This window comes from Ornithorhynchus anatinus, chromosome X5 (genome assembly GCF_004115215.2).
Source record: "Ornithorhynchus anatinus isolate Pmale09 chromosome X5, mOrnAna1.pri.v4, whole genome shotgun sequence".
Lineage (NCBI taxonomy): Eukaryota > Metazoa > Chordata > Mammalia > Monotremata > Ornithorhynchidae > Ornithorhynchus > Ornithorhynchus anatinus.
In genome coordinates this window covers 53,890,586-53,913,909 of record NC_041753.1, presented here as the reverse complement: position 1 = coordinate 53,913,909, position 23,324 = coordinate 53,890,586, and the positions used below count along the sequence as shown (strand labels likewise).

Below are 23,324 nucleotides of genomic sequence, written 5' to 3'. Positions count from 1 at the left end.
GACTTGCCCAAAGTCACCCAGCTGACAAGCTGCGGAGCCGGGATTAGAACCCATGACCTCTGACTGAACATAGTACAGGACTCCGCACAAAGAGGAGTCCAGTGAATACTGATTTTAGTTTTTTATTTACTTATTATGGTACCCGTCGAGCTTCTGCATCAAACGGAGACTCCTTACCGTTGGCTTTAAAGTACTCAATCTCCTTGCCCCCTCCTACCTTACCTCTCTGATTTCCTACTCCAACCCGGCCCACACACTCTGGTCCTCTCGTTGTCGTCTTATGCTGTCGAGTCGTGTCCGACCCATAGCGACGCCGTGGACCATCCCGGAACGCCCCACCTCCCTCGGCAATCGTTCTGGTAGCGCATCCGTGGAGTTTCCTTGGTAAAAATCCGGAAGCGGTCTACCACTGCCTCCTTCCGCGCGGTTAACCTGAGTCTCCGCCCTCGTCTCTCTCCCGTGACGCTCCTGCCCGGCACGGGTGAGTTTTGACTTGTAGCAGATGACCTTCCACTCGCTAGCCGCTGGCCAAGCTAGGAATGGAAGGGATAGGCCTCTGCTTGACTCTCCCTCCCATAGTCGAGACTGGCAGAGGACTGGAAAGTCTCCAGGTGTGACCCTGAGAAGCCTCTGGTCCTCTATTCACTGTACTTGGATCTCGTTTCTCTCGCCGCCGCCGCCCCGACCCCTCGCCCACATCCTGCCTCTGGCTCGGGACCCTTTCATGTTTGACAGATCACCTCACCTTCAGAGCCTTATTAAAAGCACATCTCCTCCAAGAGGCCTTCCTCGACGAAGCCCACGTTTCCTCTTCTCCCCTTCCCTTCTGCGTCGCCCCTGTATTTGGATTTGCACCCTTTATTCATTAGAATGATAATTATGGTATCTGTTAAGCGCTAAACTGTGTGCCGGGCACCGTACTAAGCGCCGGGGTGGATACAAGCAGGTCGGGCGGGACACAGGCCCTGTCCCTCGTGGGGCTCACAGTCTCAATCCCCATTTTACAGATGAGGGAACTGAGGCCCAGAGAAGTGACGTGACTGGCCCAAAGTCACGCGGCTGACAGGCGGCGGAGCCGGGATTAGAACCCATGACCTTTGACTCCCAAGCCCGGGCTCTTTCCACCGAGCCACGCTGCCCACCCTCAACCCCACAGCACTCTATGCACCTATCCGTAATTTATTTATATTAATGTCCGTTTCCCCCGCTAGACTGTAAACCCCTCGTGGGCGGGGAACACCGTCTACCAACTCTGCTATACTGTACTCTCCCAAGTGCTCAGGACAGTGCTCTGCCACTTGTCAGCTGTGTGACTGTGGGCAAGTCACTTCACTTCTCTGGGCCTCAGTTACCTCATCTGGAAAATGGGGATTGACTGTGAGCCCCACGTGGGACATCCTGATTCCCCTCCGTCTACCCCAGCGCTTAGAACAGTGCTCAGCACATAGTAAGCGCTTAACAAATACCAAAATTACTATTAAATTATTATTATTATTACAATAAGCGCTCGACAAATATGACCGACGGATTGACGAGGCGCCGATTATGTGCCAAGCACTGTACTGAGCACGGCAGTAGGTACGAGATAATCACATTGGACACAGTCCCCGTCCCAGCCCGGGCCTCACCGTTCAGGAGCCGCTATTTGGCGTTTCTCCTTTGCACTATTAAATGAAGTTAACTGGCTTCTTGTTACTTTCCCGCAATGCAATAAGCCTTCCTCTTCAGAGGAAGGGCAGGCCCACCAGCGCGCGGCTTCGAATGAATGTAGCCGTCATGCCAAAGGAATTGGACTGCGTCGATTTTTAGGTGTAAAGGGTAAAGAGCATCTGAAATGGGGGAAAGTAAATTAGAGCGCATTATAGATTGTCAAACCTTGCTCTATCTTTACTGGAGAGAGATTAAGTCGCCAGGAATGAATCTCATTAAGTAAATTCACTGTTCTCTGGGAGTAGATAATGTTGAAGTAATGTTGATTAGATGGAATCGATACAAATTGATCCTTACGAATGGACTCGACTCTCCACGGTTAATTTCACCTGCACAGCTTTAAGCAGTGAAGTTTTAAAGCAATAGCGCCCAGAGGTCCATATGCGGTAAAGGGGCTCGGCCGACGGAGGGGATAGAAATTCTGGGACAAAATCTGGCATCTAAATAGAAACACAGAAAGGAAAAATATGAGAAGGAGGTAAGCCCGCTACACAGAGAAGCAGCATGGCCAAGTGGATAGAGCACAGGCCCGGGCCGCAGAAGGTCGTGGGTTCTAATCCCCACTCTGCCACTTGTCTGCTGTGGGACTTTGGGTAAGTCACTTCACTTCTCTGGGCCTCAGGTCCCTCATCTGTAAAACGGGGATTGAGATGCGAGTCCCCCGTGGGGCAGGGACTGCGTCCAACTCAATCTGCGTGTATCTACACCGGCGCTCAGTACAGTGCCTGGCACAGAGTAAAGCTCTTAAATACCATAATTATTATTATTATTGTTATATTTAATGTCTGCCTCCCCCTCTAGAATGAAAGCCCCTTGGGGATAGGGAATGTATCTGTCAATTCTGTGTATTCTGCCAAGCGCTTAGTATAGTGGTCAGCACACAGTAAGCACTCAGTAGATACCAGTAGATTTACTGATGATCGTTTTGGTAGCCTATGAGCAATCTCAATAGAATCTGTATCAAAAGTATCAGACCCATCCTACTGAGTCTCGGCAAGATTTTGGTGGCTTTAATGCAGCACATGAGGAATGGTCGTCTAAAACACCACCAGAAAGATGAACAGGGTCCTTTCGGTGCCTAACTGCAAAGTCGAATGGTGGAATGAGGGACTCGAGAACAGTAAACATCTTGAAGGGCAATGAGTGTTGAGCGAATGTGGTGCAGCTCAAACCTTAAGTTGGCGGAGTAGCACATAGGGAGGACACGCAACTCAGAGCAGCAAGGCAAATGACCCGAACGCACTATTGTGAGGATTTCTTTTCTAAGGCAGAGGCTGGACATCTGCTCCATGCTAGAAAGCACAGGCCCTACCTGCAAAATGCTGTCAACTCCTTGACTTAATTAGGGAGTCAACCGAAAGGGTGTGGCAAACGCTGCCAAGGATTTTGTTAGGCGAAGCCAAAAATCGCCCCGCGCCAACACCACACTGACCAGCTGTGCCTCCTGTTTGTTTTCCTTGTTGATAAAGTGTTTTCTAAAAAAAGCAATTGGGAAGATTAATTCAACCTCGGTTGTTCCCTCCTCCCTAAAGGACTCACAGGGCCTTCTGTTTCCTATAATGATAATAACCGTTGACGAGGGTATTAATTAAGCGCTTACTACGCGCCGGGCATTGTAGTAAGCGCCGGGGCGGATACAAACAAATCAATCTGGACGCAGTCCCTGTCCCGTGTGGGGCTCGCAGTCTCAGTCCCCATTTTACAGATGAGGCGCCTGAGGCCCAGAGAAGTCAAGTGACTTGCCCTAAGCCAGGATTAGAACTCATGACCTTCCGACTCCCAGGCTCATGTTCTATCCACTACGCCACGCTGCTTCCACCTGCACCACAGAGCTTCATTATTATTACTGCTCGTAACAGTAGTAACAATACTAATAGTAATGGCGGTAAGAAGAGCGGTCATGATTAAACGTTAATAAGCATTAATGACAGTAATAACTACGGCAGCAGTGTGACCTGGTGGAAAGAGCACAGGCCTGGGGTCAGAGGACCCGGGTTTTAATCCCGGCTCCGCCGCCTGTCAGCCGTGTGACTTTGGGCAAGTCACTTCGCTTCTCTGGGCCTCAGTTCCCTCATCTGTAAAATGGGGATGAAGACTGTCAGCCCCACGTGGGACAATCTTATCATCTTGTATGCACCCGCCCCCCCCCCCCCCCCGCCCCCAGCGCTTAGAACGGTGCTTTGCACGTAGTAAGCGCTTAACAAATACCACCATTATCATTATTATTGTTATTATTCATCCCGGCTCCGCCACTTGTTTACCTGAGTAATCTCAGGGTCATTTATTCACGAAATATTCACGCAAGAGGATCAATATCTGGGAATTTTAAGATTTTAACAAACCCCAGCGGCTCGTGTCGGAGAAATCCCCGGTACTTATTGAGCTCTTACTGTGTGCAGAATGCTGTCCTAAATTCTTGGGCGAGCTCAGTACGGCAGAGTTGGATGACAGGATCTCTACCCTCTAGGAATTTACAGTCTAGGAATTTATAGTTGGGGAGATAGCCTCGGCACGGTTCAGATGAGCTCTTTGGGCTGTAGCTCGGGGATCAGTCAAAAAATCTCCAGGCTGCAGCCTAGACCACCTCACACGCTGGCAGCGGCCGAGGCACCTTACTGATGAAAATAACAAAATAATTGTGGAATCTGTTAAATGTTACGTGCCAAACACTGCACTAAGCACTGGGATAGATTCGAGTGATCTGGTCAGAGACCGTCCTTCTCCCGCATGGGGCTCACGGTCTAAGTGGGAGGGAAAGCAGGTACCGAATCCTCATTTTACAGGTGGAGGAAACTGAGGCACAGAGAAGTTAACTGGTTTTCCCAAGAACACACAGCCAACCAGTGGCAGAGCCGGGATTAGAACCCACGTCTTCCGACTCCCAGGCCCGTACTCTTTCCACTAGGCCACGCTGCACTCTAACCCCGCATCACCACACAGCTTTAAGACTCAATCCTTCCCCTTGGGGAATTTACCATTTAGTCTGTGGTTTCACGCCATCGCGATGGCCGCCTCTCCGTTGGATCTCGACTGAAACTACAACAATGGGTGCTGTTCCCCTCCGAGATCCTTCTCCTTCACTAAAGGGACCAGAGAGCCGGAAAAAGTCAACAGCTGCTCATCGAGAATCCGCTAGGTGTGCGACATCGTATGAAGCAGGGGGAAGAGAAGACTCCATCCTCCCGCTTGAGGAATTTACCGTTTCGTCTGTTGTTTCATGCTATCCCGATGGCCGTCTTTCTGTTGGTTTCTGGAGGCCGAGCTGCTTGGTCATCAGGAGTCGGCAATCCTCCCGCTTTTCTGATTCGATCAACATTCTTTCAAATATTCACAAAGACAGAAGACTCTTTCTCTAGTTAGGCTTTCACAACTGGGACTAAAATCTCCCAGGCTCTCTCGGTAATTACTTTCCACCCACTTTAATTATTCCAGAAGAGCTCTGCAGCAAAAATGCCCCTTCAGACAGAATCCAACATCTGCTAGGCGACGGAACATACTCAGAAAGAAGCAACAATCAATCAAATAACCCAGCATTCAACTCCCTGGAGCATACCGGTCCCTTCTCTCCACTGAAGGACACTCCACGGCTGAACACTGGATATAATTCCCCGGGAGAACGGCGAAGGCTCCTGGGTTTTCGCAGAGAGCGGAGTTTATCTTTTCCCAGTAGGACGTTACTGTCGAGCTTCCACCTCTGGGTTCTCGGTTGTCTGGTTGACCTGCCCCTAAGTGATCTCCCCCCGAGGTCATTTTCATCTTCTGCCCGGCCACCAGATAGGCAACGCATCGCAACACGGCCACCCTCACGCGGGCGGCTTTCTAATGAGTGGGTGGCGAGACGGGAGGTGAGATGTCCCCTTCCCTACAAGTGTCTCTTTCACCACGCTGTCCGGCTCGCTACAGAAGCAACCGAGGATACTGACAGAATGGGTTGTCGCAGCTGGGGAAGTTAGATCTTAGCCAGACTGTAGCAGCGTAGAATTAATTTGCATTTCTTCAGCCCTCCAAGTTCTCTTCACGTACATCTGGTGCTCCTACCACGCCACTTGGGCAGCCTGAAAAGGGCCCCAAAACCCTGATGAAACCTTGGAAGATTAGTAATTCTTTCTGGGCGGATCCTTGGTCACCCCATGGCTTCCCCAAATTATTATTAATAATAATAATGACACTACTAATGATGGAAGAGAAGCTTCTTGGCTCCTCTAGGCAGATGAACCTTTGCCCTGCTCTCACAGATCCGACTACGTGAAGAGGCTCCCTCAATAATAACAATAATAATTACGGTATTTGTTAAGCACTTACTGTGTGCCAAGCACCGTTCTAAGCGCTGGGGTAAATACAAGGTAATCAGATTGTCCCCCGTGGGGCTCACAGTCTCAATCCCCATTTTACAGATGCGGTAACTGAGGCACAGAGAAGTTAAATGACTTGCCCGAGGTCACACAGCAGGCAAGTGGCGAAACAGGGACTAGAACCCACGACCTCTGACTCCCAAGCCCGGGCTCCTGCCACTAGGCCATGCCGCTCCTACGGTCCTTGCTCAGTGGCCCTTGCTTCCTTCCTTCTCAAGCATCTTCCTGGAATCCAGACTCTAATCAAGCTCACTGAAGGGATCAGGGACATACCACCTGTTTCAGGCATGACCTGGAGGTTGAATGGTCCCAAAATAAACTAGAAAGGCGCGTTTCACGCGTCCTTCTCACAGTCACTAAAGAGATTTATTAGATAAGTGAGCTCCTTCCTAATTTAAAGCTTGGAACTGAAATCCAAGTCATAACAAAGCCCCCTCTCCTCCCTCAGTAATAGAACTCCCTCTCCTTCAGAAAATTCAGTAATTCTTGATGCCTGGTTTTGGGGGGGGGGGGTTTAATGGTATTGGTTAAGCGCTTACTATGCGCCAGACACTGTACTAAGTGCTGGGGTAGGCACTGGCTAATCAGGTTGGACAGAGTCTATGTCCCACACGGGGCTCAGAGCCTTAGTCCCATTTTAGAGATGAGGCCACTGAGGCACGGAGAAGTTAAGTGACTTGCCCAGGGTCACACGGCAGACTAGTGGCAGAGGTGGGATTGGAACCCAGGTCCTTCTGACTTCCAGGGTCGGGCTCTACGCCCTACTAGGCCACGCTGCTTCTGAGGAATGACCTCCCAGACCGCCCCCAACCTAAGATGAAAAGACATTCTGCATCCGGCAGGACGGTCCCGATTTTCTGGCTTCAGCCCTCGCCCCCCCCCCCCCCAGAATCCGAAGGTGAGACCCCAGTATCCCCATCCAAGGTCAGGGCTGTGGGAAGGACACCACTCTACTGAGGCGGTGATGGCAGCAGCGACAATCACCCCTAAAGCTCAACTGTCTCTTCCGGGAAAGGGGGAGGAATTTCCGGTGCAGCCAGAAATATTTGGCCCGGCTGCCTCAGAAACTATTCCCAACTCGGACACTACTGCTGGCTGCTCACCGCCGCCCGCCATCTACCACCTGAGCCAGGCAGGGCCACTGGTGGGAGCCAACAGCGTGGGCAACCGTCCAGTTGGGCGGCCCAGGCAGAGGGATGGCTAGAGCTGCGTGGTGGTGGTGGTGGGGGGGGGGGGGAAGGCAGCAGATGGGAGTTCAACCCAGCCACGGCCACGCTGCCGGACCGAGGAGGAGCCGGAGGGGTCCGATGGGCAGCAGCGTATGGAAGGAGATGGCGGAGGCGGCCATTATCTGACCAGCTGGGTGACTCCGGGCAAGTCGCTTGACTTCCCGGTGCCTCGGTGACCTCGTCTGTAAAATGGGGGTGAAGACTGTGAGCCGCACGTGGGACGACCTGATTACCTCGTACCTACCCCAGCGCTAGGCGCTCGGCACACAGTAAGCGCTTAACAAATGCCATCGTCGTCATTATTATTCTCATTACCACTTCCAGCAGCGAAGGTAAGTGCTTCCACCGCCATCTTCTTCTTTCTCCCTTTCTCGATCTCTCCGTTTCTTTCCTGTTTGCCCCTCTCCCTTCTTCACGTTCTCCGCCTTTCCTCTTTTCCTTTTTCTCCGCTACCCTTTTTCTCTGCCCCCTCTCTCCCTCTTCCAGTAGAGATGATTATCTGTCTCATTTAAACCTGGCTGTGCCGTGGAAGTGAAATCAGACATTAGCAAACCGGGACAGGTGCCACCGCGGTACCAGGGTAGATCATCAGCCCCGTTCAGCCGATCATTTGCAACGACGGCAGAGAATTTCCGAGATGAATTAGGAAAACAAAAACCAGTCTCCTAGAAAAACACGGCACAATCCTTTCGCTAAGGTAACTGACGTAAGGAAAGCCCAGAGTTGCGCTCCCCAAATACCGATCTCGGTCCATTAATTAAGCAGATTGCTGTTGTACGGATATTTTTTAAAGAACCATCAAATCTCTAAATTCCTTCTTCCTAAACTGGCATCTCAACAGAAAGCACCAAGTCATTTCTGCACTTGGAATTCTCTTCTCCACAAAATTACTAATTTTAATAAGCTTTCAGCTATTTCCTACTGTTGCTAGTTGTTCTTTCCAGAAACCGGTGCCCTGACAAATGTGGTGTCAAAACATTCCCCAATAGTAACCGTGGAGATCAAACAGGCCGGCACCTTCAGTTTGATGGACACTCCCAGAATATACACTGCTAGAAACTAAAAATAGCCGGTCTGCAATTAAATGCAAACAGAAAGGAGATTGTGTGGCTCGCCAACAGGGTCAGTCTACTTGGATGGACTCCAAATGGAATTCTCGGCCAGCAGTGCCCTGGCTTAGCAGAATATTTCATTAAAGCTACTGAGATGAGGCAGGATGAGGAATACGGATCTTAAAGGTTAAAAATAAACTGAAATGAAATGCAGCCCTGTAAACAAAAATTCGTCCAAAGACCCACCCATCCTTAAGGAATCAAACCGGTTACCATGCCACCACTTCCGTCTGAAAAAAACCAAAAACTAAATAAAATGAAACAAAACAAACAAAAAAAACCAACAAACTTTCTTACTGAACAACAAGCTGCCTCATTATTTTATTCTTCCTTCCTTCCTTCTGCCCCGATTAGGAAGCGCGAGGAGTAGACACCCGGTGGGGAGAGGGTGGTCTACCCCACGCTGAACTACTACCCACTCTCCAACCTCAGACAAAATAAAAAAAGAAAAGAAAAATTTTAAATGGCTGAAAAGCGAGGAGATGTATTTGTTCCCCTCTCGTTTCAGGAAAGCGGAACCTTCTTAACTGGCAAGAACCCTGCATTTAGCACGTCCCCTGCAAAATCCCCTTGACTTTGTGGCTGCTCGATCAATAATAATTATATAAATGATGAGGGCTAAGGCGCCCTTTAGGTTGGCAAAATACCTTGAGGCTATTTTGAAGTCAAACTCGGCCCTCCTTTACGATGGAAGTGCAAATGCACATGGAGAAATCGAGGAAAGACAAGGTCGGGTGACATTCTCCGGATTATTTGGTAGCCCAGCGGGATTCAGAAGTCTCGGCACCCGACGCCCTGCCTCGTCTAAGCCCGCTGAGTTTCCCTCTTCTCGGGATCGCTCCGGTCTAGAGTTTCTAGCACTAAGCTTAAAGCTCACCTGCTGAGAGTTGCTCACGCCACAGGTAAGCTCGTCCACGAGACCGTAAGCTCCTCGAGAGCGGGGATCGTGTCCACCGACTCTATGGTATCGTACTCCCCCGAGGTCTAAGAACGGTGCTCTGCACACCGAAAGCGCTCAATGACTACCACTTCCTGATTGTTGCTCGAAATCATTTTCCGAGGACTTTTTCGAGATCGTACCTTATCTTTAAAATCCATGTGGTTCTGGAGGATAGCTCTGTGGTAGGTGGCCGTCCTGACAAAGTCCTGCATCATATTCTGCTGTTGGGATATATAGCCATAAAACTAAAAGGGAAAGAAGAGAGGAAAGGTGAAAAAATGTCATCAGAGGTGTACTATAAGGCTCATCTTCAGTCAATTTCAGGCACTCCAGCTTGGTGGTGACCTGGTGCCGGACAGGGCTCCTCCGAGCAGAAGCAGGGCCAAGGGAGATGGGGGACGTGGGACTGAGGGGGTCCGTGACGGGTTGGCGCCTTTTGCCCTACCGAACGTTACTCAAGCGAAGTCCTTCGAGATAATATGACAAATTGGTGCTTTCGCATGACTGTGGATCAATCAGCTCAGAATCGAAATTACTAGGTCGTCCGATCTTCTGAGCAGGGGGCGGCGCCAGGGAAGAGCGAGGCGGGGTTTTCCGCCAGGCTTGGTTGGAAGGAACCCAGGCCGGCCGCGGCTGGGGCCTGGACTGTCCACCGAGGATACGAGCACGCGGTTTCCCCCAAACCCGAAGTGCGTATGGGTGAAACGGGAGCCGACCCCCGCGGCAGGGGCCGGGGGACCCCGGTCTGAGCCGCGGCCACTGGGGTCTCTCCCAGCTTTTTGGGAGGCGTCCGTGCTGTCCGACACAGAGCTGACCCCGAGGCAGGGGCGAGGGGACCCCAATCTGGGCCACCGCGGCCAGGGCTGTGTGGATAGAAAGACAGGCACGCAATGGTTGTTACCACTGGAACGGGGACAGAGAGGTGGCTCTGGCAGGGGTGGGGGGAGTCCCCACTCATCAGTCCGGGCTCTGGGGAGGGAAAGTCCTTCCTCTTCCCCTCAAAATGGCGCAAACCAAAGCGGCCCTGTCCCGGTTTCACAGGAAGGCTTGTGCTGCCCGGGGTCCATGTCCCCCTTCGTCAGCCCGAGAGGGGAACGCGGGAAAGCACCTGTGAAGAGCCTCGCGTTTGCTTCGTTTTCATTTTTAAAACCGCCAGCAGTGGTCTGAGGCAGAGGAGACCCCCCCCCCAGACCCCCAGGGCCGCACGCCGGGGTCGGGCACCGGGCCGGCGTCGGATTGGGTCATGAGGCCGGCAGGGGCGGGCGGCACCACGTTGGATCGGAGTTCGACCCCTTCACCCCAAGATCGGCAGAAATGATAGGGCACCCAGACACCTTCGTAAGCCAATCAGACGTCTCCCACACAAATCACACCCCCGTCACGGCCCCGACTGAGGATCGCGGAAGAGAAGGGAGAAGGCCGGAGGGCACCTCTGGGAGGGAGGTACTGGCCCGGATTAAAACTTCTGTCAGCGGTGCCGAGACTGGGAGGGTGTACAGTTGCCTTAGCTATTTGTTGCAGATAATAATAATGATAATGAGGACCGTGGTGGGTTTTTAAGGGCTTACTCTGTGCCAAGCACTGTGCTAGGCGCTGAGGCAGATACGAGATAATCAGTGTGGACACGGTACCTGTCCTTCTTAGGACTCCCAGGCCAAGTAAGAGGGAGAACAGATAGTGAATCCCCATTTTGCAGATGGGGGAGAAACCGAGGCACAGAGAAGTTAAGTGACCTGCCCAAGGTCACGCAGCGGTAAGTGGCGGAGCCGGGATTAAAGTCCGGGTCCTCTGACTCCCAGGCCTGTGCTCGTTCCACTAGGCCGCGCTGCTTCCTAAACTCTGAAACTACGCTTGTTGGGTTAACTCAATCTCTTAGATTGTGAGCCCCGTGTGGGACGGAACGGTGTCCAATCTGCTTGTAGTGTATCGACCCCGGCCCTTGGCACAGCGCTCGGCTCACGGTAAGCCCTTAACGGATGCCACGGTTATCGTCATCATTCAATCGTTGGCTGGCTGATCTCCCTTCTATACCTGGAAATACTGTGTGGCTGAGGCTTCTTCTGTTCGCTGACTGAACACGGAGTTTTCTTTCTTCTGATTCCGGCAACTCTTTAAGGCATTTGAGAACATACTGTACTCTGAAAGGGAAAAATACACATACGGTCTCTGCGATGGGAACTGCACAACCAACTCACTTTTACACACTCCAGAAATGAAACAACCCCCCACTCATTTGAGAACGCCAAGAGCAAAAACGCATGCTTCCCGTCCATCGCACGGATGTGTGTGTCGAGGATATCTCTTTGGCCCAATCCAAAAGGACCCACACCCTCAGCTCCAGTGGGAGTATTACACTTCAGACGTTCGGGAAAAACTAAGTTACGCTAACACCGAGAAACACAGGATGCAAAACTATTAATTATAATCGTGGCATTCATCAAGTGCTCACCGTGGGCCGAGCACTATGCTGGGCCCCGGGCTAGAATCAAGATAATCCAGTTGGACGCAGTCCCGGGGACTGTCCCACACAGATTCACATTTTAAAGGAGAGGGGAGAACGGGTATTTTATCCCCACTTTACCGATGAGGAAACTGAGGCACGGAGAAATCGACTGACTTGCCCAAGGTCACCCGGCAAGCAAGCGGCAGAGTCAGGATAGGGACGCGGGACCTCTGACTCCCACCTAACAGCTGTGTGACCTAGGGCCAGTCCCTTAATTTCTCTGTGCCTCGGTTTCCTCATCTGTAAAATGGAAAACGCGATACCTCTTCTTCTTCCCCCTTAGACCGCGAGCCCCATACGTGACAGGGACCGTGTGTGTGTGAACTGACTATCTTCTATCCACCCCAGCACTTCGTAGAGGGCACGGCACATGGAAAGCACTTAACAAATGCTGCGATTCTTGTTATTATACGTTGAAACGTGGCAGGATGCCGTTCTTGCTATGTGACTTTGAAACCCGCCTCGAGCCGCTGAACCGAAATGTTTCTCAGAGCAGTCGAGCACGGGCGAAAGGAGTGCAGGAGTGGGCTGGAAAGAGCTTTATGGGGAAAACCTTTTAAACTGGCTTCAGCCATCTTCTCAGTGGGAGATGCATCTAGGAAAGGAGTGCTTTTTGATGTCCATTGGTCTCTAACATTTTTCACTTCCGTTCTAAAACTTAACTAACCGCAGCATGGGTCCGAGAGCAATCAGTGTGGGTTAAGTGGGAAGACGTAAATGATAGGGGAGAGAGACTGTAAACTAAACAAAGAAAAAAGGAACCCTGGGAGGCTACAACAAAAACTCCAACGCGAAGCCCGCATGATGTGTAGGAAACCAGTGAGAAGTAAAGGCTTATTTGTTAAAAACAAACGAGTGGCAGGGAAGTTTCACGTTACTCAACCGAAGCCCCGCAAAGAGCTTTTAAGCCCATCTGTGTTTTCTGCGGGTAGCTCAGAGGCTGGTCTTGAGGCTTTCCGCGGCAAAAACCTTCTGAGCTTTTAACACTGAAAACTCACGTTTGATTATGCTTTTTCAGATAAGAATTCATCCTGGAACAAAACTGTGGGATGGAGGAAGTGAAGGGAGAAATTGTATTGGAACAATGAAGTTGATTTTTCCCATGAATTATTAATGTTTTCTCTTCATTCATTAGCATTTATTGAGCTTCTGCTCTCCTGTGTGCAGGGAACTGTTTGGAGTGCAAGGTCCCCACCCTCGCAGCGCTGATGATATAACACAGACACGCATCGCGTAAATTCAGTAGGAGCGGGAGGAAACGCGTAAACACGGATATACGGTGAAGAAAGAATAAATACGCGGAATAAATGAGGCTATATGCAGAAACCAGTCATAGATGCTACACGGAAAACAGACCACATTGGACATCGGAGTCAAAAGGGGTGAAGATGTGTACCCACTTTTTCAGTAGCATCAAATGCCAAATTAGTAATTAGATCAGCAGTGTCATCTTTGAATACAAAGCACAACCCTGTGGGTGTTTTGTTACGTGTGATCGGCCACCAAAGTAAGAACTACTTTTTTTTATATGGTATTTGTTAAGCGCTTACTCTGTGCCGGGCATTCATTCATTCAATCGTATTTATTGAGCGCTTACTGTGTGCAGAGCACTGTACTGAGCGCTTGGAAAGTAATAATAATGATAACGTTGGTATTTGTTAAGCGCTTACTATGTGCCGAGCACTGTTCTAAGCGCTGGGGTAGACACAGGGGAATCAGGTCGTCCCACGTGGGGCTCACGGTCTTAATCCCCAGTTTACAGATGAGGTAACTGAGGCACCGAGAAGTTAGGTGACTTGCCCAAAGTCACACAGCTGACAAGTGGCCGAGCCGGGATTCGAACCCATGACCTCTGACTCCAAAGCCCGGGCTCTTTCCACTGAGCCACGCTGCTTCTCACAATACAGCAGTAAAGAGAGACAATCCTCCCCGCCCACCACTGGCTGTACTACACGCTGGGGCAAACACGAAACGATCGGGTTGGACACACGTGAGGCTCACATCATAATCCCCAATTTAACAGATGAAGGAACTGAGGCACAGAGAAGGTAAGTGACTTGCCCAGGGTCACAGAGCAGAGGAGTGGCGTAGCCGGGATTAGAACCCAGGTCCTTCTGCCTCCCAGGCCCACGCCCTCTCTGTTCCCTAGGCCCCGCTGCTCCTCAACTTCACAAACCCAATGCTTCAGAGAAGTCACTCAGGCCTTCTGAGAATCAAGCCGTAGCCCTGTTAAGAAAGGTAACATACTCGGTAGTGGCTCGGCAGGGGCTCAGACTTTCTGTGCTACACGGACACGTGCTCTCTGCCTTTTGCCGTGAGAAGCTCTGGAGGAGGTGGCTAAGGAGGAGGCGGAGGTATTGCTGAGTATGGACCCAATAAATAGATATTTTGTGGACCAAACTGAATTTTTCACAAGGAGAAATTTTTGAAAACTGCTTGCAAAACTGAAAAAGTTCCACAAACACATCACATACGCACATGCGCACACCCTGCGGACAAACAAAACGGCTGTGGCCTTTGGACAAAAACGGGTTTCGAAAATAAGTCCGTCAAGGGAAGGGGGTCTATATCTGTGCTCAGGGCCACTTCCCCAACAAAACTTTCCCTAAAGGGATGGAGCCAACGAACTGTCAGACCATTTCCCTTTACCGTCCACGGAAAACCCTACCAAATAAGACTCATTTTGGGGACTTTCTTCACAAAAAAATCTGAGACGGTACCGTGCCTGACACGTAATAAGCGCTTAACAAGTACCATCGTTATTATTAAGTTGGCCATATCCATTTCGTAGTTAAAGGAAACTGAGGTGCAGGTCGGTAAACTGACAAGACAGGTCACACGAGTCAACACTCGTTACGTTTTCTGGCCGCTTCCTGGCACATGGGAAACGGCATGGCCTCGCGGAAAGACCACGGACTTGGGACTCAGAGGACCTAGATGCCAATCCTGGCTCTGCCACTTGTCTGCAGTGTGACCTTGGGCAAGTCACTTAGCTTTTCTGTGCCACAGTTACCTCATCTGTAAAATGGGGATTAAGACGATGAGCCCATGTGAGACACGGACCTTGTCCAACCCGATGAGACTGTATCTGCCCCAGTGCCTGCTACACCGTCCGGCACGTCGTAAACCCTTAACGAATACCTTGAAAAGAAAAAGAAAACGGGTACTAGAGCCTGAATTGCAACTCTCTACATCTGACCTCCCTAGCTTGAACCACCGCCGTCAAAAAGTGACCGCCTGTTTTCCCGTCTTTTTGTTCCTTCACCTCAGTGGAAACCCAATCTAAAGTACTGGAGGTGGACAAGTAAAATGTTTCTAGGAGGGCTCCCTCAGAGCAGTTCGCTGTTATTTTCAAAGGGAAACATGGTTCTAGCATTTCCCTCGAGACCAACCAGTCCGGCCATCTGACCTGTAGAAGCAGGAATCCCCAAATGATACCCATTAGAACACGCTGGCCAATCTGCCAAAAGTCACGTCTTTTTAAACGAGGGCCTGATTTGAGATAGATATATTAATAGATCGACCCATCTTGGGGTTTCTCCAGATGAAGTGGTGCGTGCAGACGTGGAGGGGCTGGAAAAACACATCCTTCCGTTCTTTCATAGTCCCTAAAGCTACAGGAGACACTAGGAAAGTAGAAGAGAATCCTGATGCAAAATGCACGATAATTTACGGTTCGTTTTTCTTTGCTGCAAAATTGGTCTTTTCTCTTCAGAAGTCTCGGAAAAACACAGGCTAAATGAATTCACACTGGTGTGGGAAAGGCATTTAAAAGATGGATGACGGTACTCAGTGTGGTCTCTTTTTGTTGATTTCGTCTGAATTTTTTACACTTGATAGCCATCCCACTACTCTGCGGTTTTACTGAGCTCAAATAATCTCACAAACCCTGAGGCTGCACGGGTTGAAGGTCTGGCAAATCACCCGGCTGTGTGACACACAATAATAATGTTGCTATTTCGCTAAGCCCTTACTATGTGCAGAGCACTGTTCAAAGCGCTGGGGTAGATACAGGGTCATCAGGTTGTCCCGCGTGAGGCTCACAGTTAATCCCCATTTTACAGATGAGGTAACTGAGGCACAGAGAAGCGAAGTGACTTGCCCACGGTCACACAGCTGACAAGCGGCAGAGCTGATACGATCCCACTCAACTACACGCGCAGTTAAAATGCGCCGTTCAAATTACTTCCCGCGTATAGTTTGACGCTTTGGAAAGATCAATCAATCGATCGATGGTATTTAATGAGTGCCTGCTGTTTTGCAGAGCACTGTGCTAAGCGCTTGGGAGAGTGCAACACAGCGGAAGGTTGAAGACAGGATCCCTGCCCTCAGGGGGCTTACTACATCCACGACGACGACATTTACTGAGCATCTGTTGTGTGCAGAGCCTTCAATTAAATGCTTAGGAGCAAATAACAGAAGTAAAAGACATGATTCCAGCCCCCGAGGAGCTTATAATCCTGCTTGGATAAAAGTGAATGATTATTAAAAAAACCCCAAAAAACCAAACGCTGAATTTACAAATGTTTCCTGCTTCATTATTCCAGTTAGAGGAAGATGTACAACCGGGTCCTTATGTCATGCCTTTCCTGAATTGATTAGTGTTCATCTGAACTCATGCGTACCTGACTTCCCCTTCCCTGTTACAATATGTTTTCAGACATGGTTCCTGCTTAGCTCGTGTGACACTTCACAACTATTTCTTCCAGTCTCCACCTCCTTCTTTTTAAAAGGTAATGTCACAAACTGTGAATAATAATGATAATAGTATTTATTACGCGCTTACGGTCTAATGGGAGAAACTAACACAAAACGATTTACAGAAAGAAGAGGAGACAGGTAAAATGGATGAATGTGTGCTTAAATAGTAGGATAAATGGATATGTCCAGAAGTGCTTTCACTTCTCTAAGTGCTTAACTGGCACACGGGAGCTGAGGTGGTAGAAGGGATATACGTTCAGAAGAGGAGAAAAGTTAATTGGGGGAGGCCTCCTGGAGGAAATGTGATTTTTGAAGATGCGGAAAGCTGTGGATGAGCAGATTTGAAGGGGAAGGGAGTTCCAGACAGAAGGAAGGGTGTGAGGAAAGGGTCAGAGTTGGGAAAGCAGAGAATGAGGCAAAATGAGAAAGTTTGCTTGGGAGGAGGGACGAATAGATGATATCTGAATACTGATATCACATCTCCTTTTAACGCTTCACTTAAGTCTACTTGAGTCTCAAATTCCAGAAACAAAATAGGCAGCACGGTCTCTCCAAATCTGTTCACCTCGACAATTTACTAGCAAAATGTTCATTCATTCATTCAAACGTATTCATTGAGCGCTTACTGTGCGCAGAGCACTGCACTAAATGCTTGGGAGAGTACAGCAGAACAGAGTTGGTAGACATGTTCCCTTGTGAGTGTTTGCTGTGTGCAGAGCACTGAACTAAGCACTTGGGAGAGTACAGTACAACAATAAACAGTCACGGGGCCTGATCGTAATATTTTCACCTTTTACATTTGACTGTGGGAGGTAGGCAGGTTTAAAAAACAGTCAACTCCATCGCTGATGTAAGATACAGAAAAGAAGAGTTCTGCGTTTAGTTGATTTGTGATTGGCGGCCACCTAAAGAGAAGGATTGGTTTGAAGAGATGCAGTTCTGGGCACTGCAGTACAATTTAAATAATTCAATTCACTTTACAAAAACAAATGTAAATTTAATAATAATTCTAGGCAGCTCCCTTCCCATCACCCGGGTCGGGGAACTGATCTTTTTCTTTACAGCTTTGGAAAAATTAGTCAAGCAAAAGCACACGCTGTAGTTCTTAAAGACTAATTGGCTAATTAGTCTCCCCACTCCCTTTTCTATTTCTTTTCTTTCTCCCTTTTCCTCTCCCTCTCTTTTATACCAAAACAAACTCTCCATTTATTCATTAAATCTCTTGATTAAAAACAAAAAATTGGAATTGTTGAACACCAAGGTTGCCATTTCTGGACTGTAAGCTCATCTCTAGACTGTAAGCTCACTGTGGGCAGGGAACGTGTCTGCTGTTACAGCGTACACTCCCGAGCGCTTAGTACAGCACTCTGCACATTCCCCCTTCCCATCCCCTCAGCACCGTGCTCGTTTGTATATATTATTTATTACCCTATTTATTTTGTTAATGAGGTGTACATCTCCTTGATTCTATTTATCTCGATGATGTCGTCTTGTTTTGTTTTGTTCTGTTTTGCTTTGCCGTCTGTCTGCCCCGTTTAGACCGTGAGCCCGTCACTGGGCAGGGATGGTCTCCTTCTGTTGCCGAACTGTACGGTCCAAGCGCCTAGTACAGTGCTCTGCACATAGTAAGAGCTCGATAAATGCTATTGAATGAATAAGGGCTCAATAAATACCACTGATCGATCGATTGCTGTGATTAGCTGGGGCAGAGGGGACAGGGGGGAACGAAAGGGGCCCCCAGCAGGCTTGACTGGCTGTCAGGTTTGGGATGAGGGGAGCGTGCACAGAAGCCCCTCCACGCCCGAGCTGAACGTCAATCGATCAGCAGTAGATCTTACCGCGTGCAGAGCCCTGTACTAAACACTGCGCGGCTCAGTGGAAGGAGCCCGGGCTTGGGAGTCGGAGGTCATGGGTTCAAATCCCGGCTCAGCTGCTTGTCAGCTGTGTGACTGTGGGCAAGTCACTTCACCTCTCTGGGCCTCAGTTACCTCATCTGCAAAATGGGGATTGAGACTGTGAGCCCCACGTGGGCCAACCTGATCACCTTGTATCCTCTCCAGTGCTTAGCACCCAGCGCTTGGCACACAGTAAGCACTTAACAAATGCCATCATTATTATCATTATCATTATTATTACAATGGAGTTAATATCGGCACCCCACACTGACAGTCGGTCACCTAGACTCAGCAGCGTAGATATATGCGGCAAGCAAGAAGACCACTGAGGACGTAGGGTGAGCTGCGGAGATTTTTCTCCCACTGACCACTACTCCTGCTGTTTCCCTTCTCTCTGTCCACTTTCTGGACCACTTCAGCTACCAACAGATGAGCGAGATGCACCAAAGGAAAAAATGGGAGGGGACGAGTTTAAACGCCATCATATCATACCGAAGGACCTCAGTCCTTATCATGCGATTTCAAAGGGTGGTATTTAGTGAGCGCTTATTTTGCGGGCAGACGTTATTTAAGAATTAGCGTGGCCTAGTGGAAAGGGCATGGGCCCGGGAGTCAGGGGACCTGGGTTCTAATCCCGGCTCCTCCATTTGCTGGCTGTGTGACCTTGGGCAAGTCGCTTGAACTTTTCTGGGCCTCAGTTTTCCCAGATGGAAAATGAGGGTTCGACACCTGTTCTCCCTCCAGCTTAGACCGTGAGGCCCGTATGGGACAGGGACTGTGTCTGACCTGATTCCCTTGTATCTATCCCAGCTTTTAGTACGGTGTTTGGCCCATAATAAGCGTGTAACAATCCATCATTCAGGAGTTTTATTGAGCGCTTTCTGTGTGCAGAGCACTGTACTAAGCTCCAGGGACGGTACAATGCAATAGCACTGTTATACACAACCCCTTCCTACAAGGAGCTTATAGTCAAGAGGGGGAGAAAAACAATAAAATGAATTACAGAGAATGGGAACAGGCAGAGTAGAAGGGTACGTCCATATGTGCTGATTAGCTGGGGGTGAAGTGAATATCGAGAGTTTAAGGGATACAGGGTTCTTGGAAGACATGTGATTTTCAGAGGGCTATTTGAACGTGTTGCCATTCCTCACAGACAGTCAGAGAGCGTCATCTTTGTCCTGAGCCAGGGCTGGAAGGAAGCAGCAACTGGCCGGAGCTTAGCTCCCATAAGGTGGCGCGGCGCCCTTTCACCACTAACCGCCGTTAATCGCTCTCAGCTCACCATGCCTGTGAGCCCCACGTGGGACAGGGACTGTGTCTGACCTGATTAACTTGTATCTACCCCAGCGCTTCGACCAGTTCTCGGCACATAGGAAGCGCCGAACAAATACCACAGTTATTATTATTATTATTATTATTATTATTACGCCTCCCCCCCCACCCACCAGAAAGCCTGACTGTCAGCATTCGGTTAGGTCGGTTTTAAAAAGAACTCTCAGCACTGGTCTGAGCAGCTCTCTCTTTTCTAGGCTCACCTTCCTCTATGGATCTGGGACTTTTCTTCAATCACTAGTATAGTACCTATGGAATGCCCACTGGGTGCAGAGCACTGTACTGAAAACCCCTGGGAGAGTACACAGAGAAGCAAAAAAGACACCGTCCCTGTCCTCTACTTTACAATCTAATGGGAGGTGGAAGGGGGGAAGACTGTAGCTGATATTCCTAGGCTGTAAGCTCGTTACGGGCGGGGAACGTGTCTGCTAATTCTGCTCTACCGCACTCTCCCAAGCGCTTAGTACAATGCTCTGCACATAGTAAGCGCTCAATGAATATCACCGATTGAGTGAATGGGGAAGAGTGGCCGACCTAAATAACGATGATGATGACGACGACGATAAATGACGGAGTCTCCCATTGGGAACAAAGGATGAGAATCTGCCTAGGGGAGGTGAATACACTGTGGGCAGAAGAACGAGATGGGCTTAGTACAGTACTCCGCACACAGTAAGTGCTCAATAAATGCTTGATTGACTGAATACAGTATTAATGGTTTATGCAGTGCCATTCTCACTCTCTCAGCCCTGCCATCACTTTCCCACTGGGGCCCGGCACGCTAAAAGCAAGTAGTAGATGGACTGAGGTGCGGCATATTCTGAGTTATGTCTGTGCTCTTCTTCGACCACATTAACCAGCTACAGGCAGAACCAGGACTAGAACCCAGGTCTCCTGATGTCTGGATCATCAGCCAAGGTCATAACAATAATATTTTTCCATCTGTAGAGTGCTTTTATTTCTCCAAAGCACTTTGGCATCAGTGATCTCACTTTAACTTCTCATCAACCCTGGGAGGTAGGGAGAAGCAAATCTATTATACTTGATCATCTTTAGAGACGGCCTGAGCTCACCAAGAAGTGTTCTTTCTCCCTACTGTACAAACAGGATGGGAAAAAACTTGCTGCCTCCAAGTGGAAAATATTAGGGAGTCTGAGAACACACACTAAATCACTGCCAGAAGTTTCTATGAAAACCAAGGGCATACAGGGGCCCAAAAGATAAAATTGAAAGAAGAAGCCTTTGGGGGAAAAATATATGATGGAGAGCAAAGAGGATGGAATTGTAAAAGAAATCTTTTCTGAAATGTGTTTTGGGACTTAGAGCCCAAGAGATCAAATTGCGACCAGCAATATTTAGATAAATAACTCAAAAATATGGAGCCCAGACTCTTGAGTTGTAAGGAAAAAGGTTTTAGCAAGAAACCATGTGATCAAATTGTCAGAAAAAGGTTTTAGTAAAAAAAAAAAAAGAAAAAAACCCCTCGCAATCATAGAGTACATAGGATACCGTTGAAAGCAGCAGTATTTAGCAGAACAAACAAGAGTAGAGACACTCTGATTGCTAAAAGAAGACTTTAGATAAAAAACTGAAACACTTAAAACCCAGGAGATAGAATTGGGAAGGCAAAGCCTTCAGGAAAACAAATCAGAGACTTGCAGCAAAAGGATGATATTGTAACAGTAGCTTTTCTATGAAGAAAACATAAGGGCTTGGGGCACAGAACTCAGCGTCGTGAGACCCAGCTCTTAAAATGCGAACCTAACTCCCATCACAGAACGAATACATTTATGAGTCACTGTCTTTACCAACCAAGGCCAAGATCTGGAGCACAGAATAAATATTTTGCCAGCAGCTGACTTGAGGAAGACAAGTTGCAGGGTCAGAGCACAAAACATAATATTACCAAGAGGAGCATTTTGGAAAAAAAAAAAAATGGAGGGACTTACAACAGAAGACAGAATGAGGAGGAAAAGCTTTTAGTAAAGTAAGTTTAAGACCTGCAGTGGAGAAATCTCCCCCAAACGCATCTAAAGCAAGTTGGTTGTTTTTTTTTTTCCTGCTAGCTGTTATATAATACGACTGGAAGCTATCAAGGGAGGTTTAGGTTTCTCTGGCGGCTTTAAGGGAAGATGGGCCTAGAGCAAAAATGATGCGATTCCCCGTCTTTCTCCAATCCTGTAGGGAAAAGCAGAGCTGGGAAAGAAACAGAGCCCACGGCTCTCTGTCAGAAAAATCTCTACAGCAGCATTCGATACTACAAAGAATACCCTGTCGGTAAACCCGAGTCCTGAATTTAGGCAGATATTACTGTGCTTTATGGGCACTGTTTGTGATAGGACTGTGAGAAGCAACAGGGAGGGAGTGACAAGTAACTGAGGCGGAGCCACGGAGATGCAAGTTCCAGACTGATCCCCGAGGTGAGAGTTCACCAACGTAATAATAATAATAACAGCAATTGTGGTATTTACCCTGTCCTCTCCCTGACTTTCCCATCACCGTGGACGGCACGGCCCTCCTTCCCGTCTCACAAGCCCACAACCTCGGTGTCATCCTTGACTCCGCTCTCTCATTCACCCAATATATCCAATCCGTCACCAAAACCTGCCGGTCTCACCTTCACAACATGGCCAAGCACCGTTCTTTCCTCCCCATCCGAACCTCTACCACGTTAGCACGATCACTCATCCTATCCTGACTGGATTACTGCATCAGCCTCCTTTCTCATCTCCCAACCTCCTGTCTCTGCCCACTTCAGTCCATACTTCACTCTGCTGCCCGGATTACCGTTCTACAGAAACGTTCTGGGCATGTCATCCCCCGCCTCAAAAATCTCCACTGGTTGCCTATCAACCTTCGTATCAAGCAAAAACTCCTCACTATTGGCTACAAAGCTCTCCATCATCTCGCCCCCTCCTACCTCGCCTCCTTTCTCTCCTTCTCCATCCCAGTCCGCACACTCTGCTCCTCTGGTGTTGCTAACCTTCTCGCCGTGCCTCGTTCTCACCTGTCCCGCCATCGACCCCGGCCCACGTCCTAACTCTGTCCTGGAACGCCCTCCCTCCTCTAATCCGCCAAATAATCACACGTTCCCCCCCCCCCTTAACGCCCTACTGAAGGCTCACCTCCTCCAGGAGGCCTTCCCAGACTAAGCCCCCCTTTTCCTCAGCTTCCCCTCCCCCCTCCATCGCCCCGACTCGCCCCCTTCGCTCTACCCTCCTCCCAGCACTTGTGTATGTATGTACATGTCTATAATTCTATGTATTTATATTAATGCCTGTTTACTTGTTCTGATGTGTATATATATATAATAATTCCATTTATTTATATTGATGCTATTGATGCCTGTTTACTTGTTTTGATGCCTGTCTCCCCCCTTCTAGACTGTGAGTCCGTTGTGGGCAGGGATTGTCGCGCTCTCTTGCTCAACTGTACTTTCCTAGCGCTCAGTACAGTGCTCGGCACACGGTGAGCACTCAATAAATACGACCGAATGAATGAATGAATGAATTTATTAAGCACTTACTAAGTCCCAGGCACTGTACTAAGC

The 23,324-nt window shown here is 49.1% G+C and overlaps 1 protein-coding gene and 1 non-coding gene across 2 annotated transcripts in view; both read right to left on the bottom strand.

The window, feature by feature from the left end:
• LOC100088048 (histone-arginine methyltransferase CARM1-like) overlaps window positions 1-23,324 on the bottom strand; it is a 134,668-nt gene that overhangs the window by 46,725 nt on the left and 64,619 nt on the right. Inside the window, exons 3-4 of the mRNA XM_029056132.2 lie at window positions 11,375-11,481; window positions 9,484-9,588 (exon numbers count right to left, since the gene is read on the bottom strand). Coding sequence (XP_028911965.1) covers window positions 9,484-9,588; window positions 11,375-11,481 — 212 coding nt within the window. The remainder of the gene's footprint in view (window positions 1-9,483; window positions 9,589-11,374; window positions 11,482-23,324) is intronic.
• Window positions 492-629, bottom strand: LOC114808571. Its single transcript, XR_003756418.1, has one exon. It is a non-coding gene; the product is annotated as a small nucleolar RNA SNORA7 (small nucleolar RNA).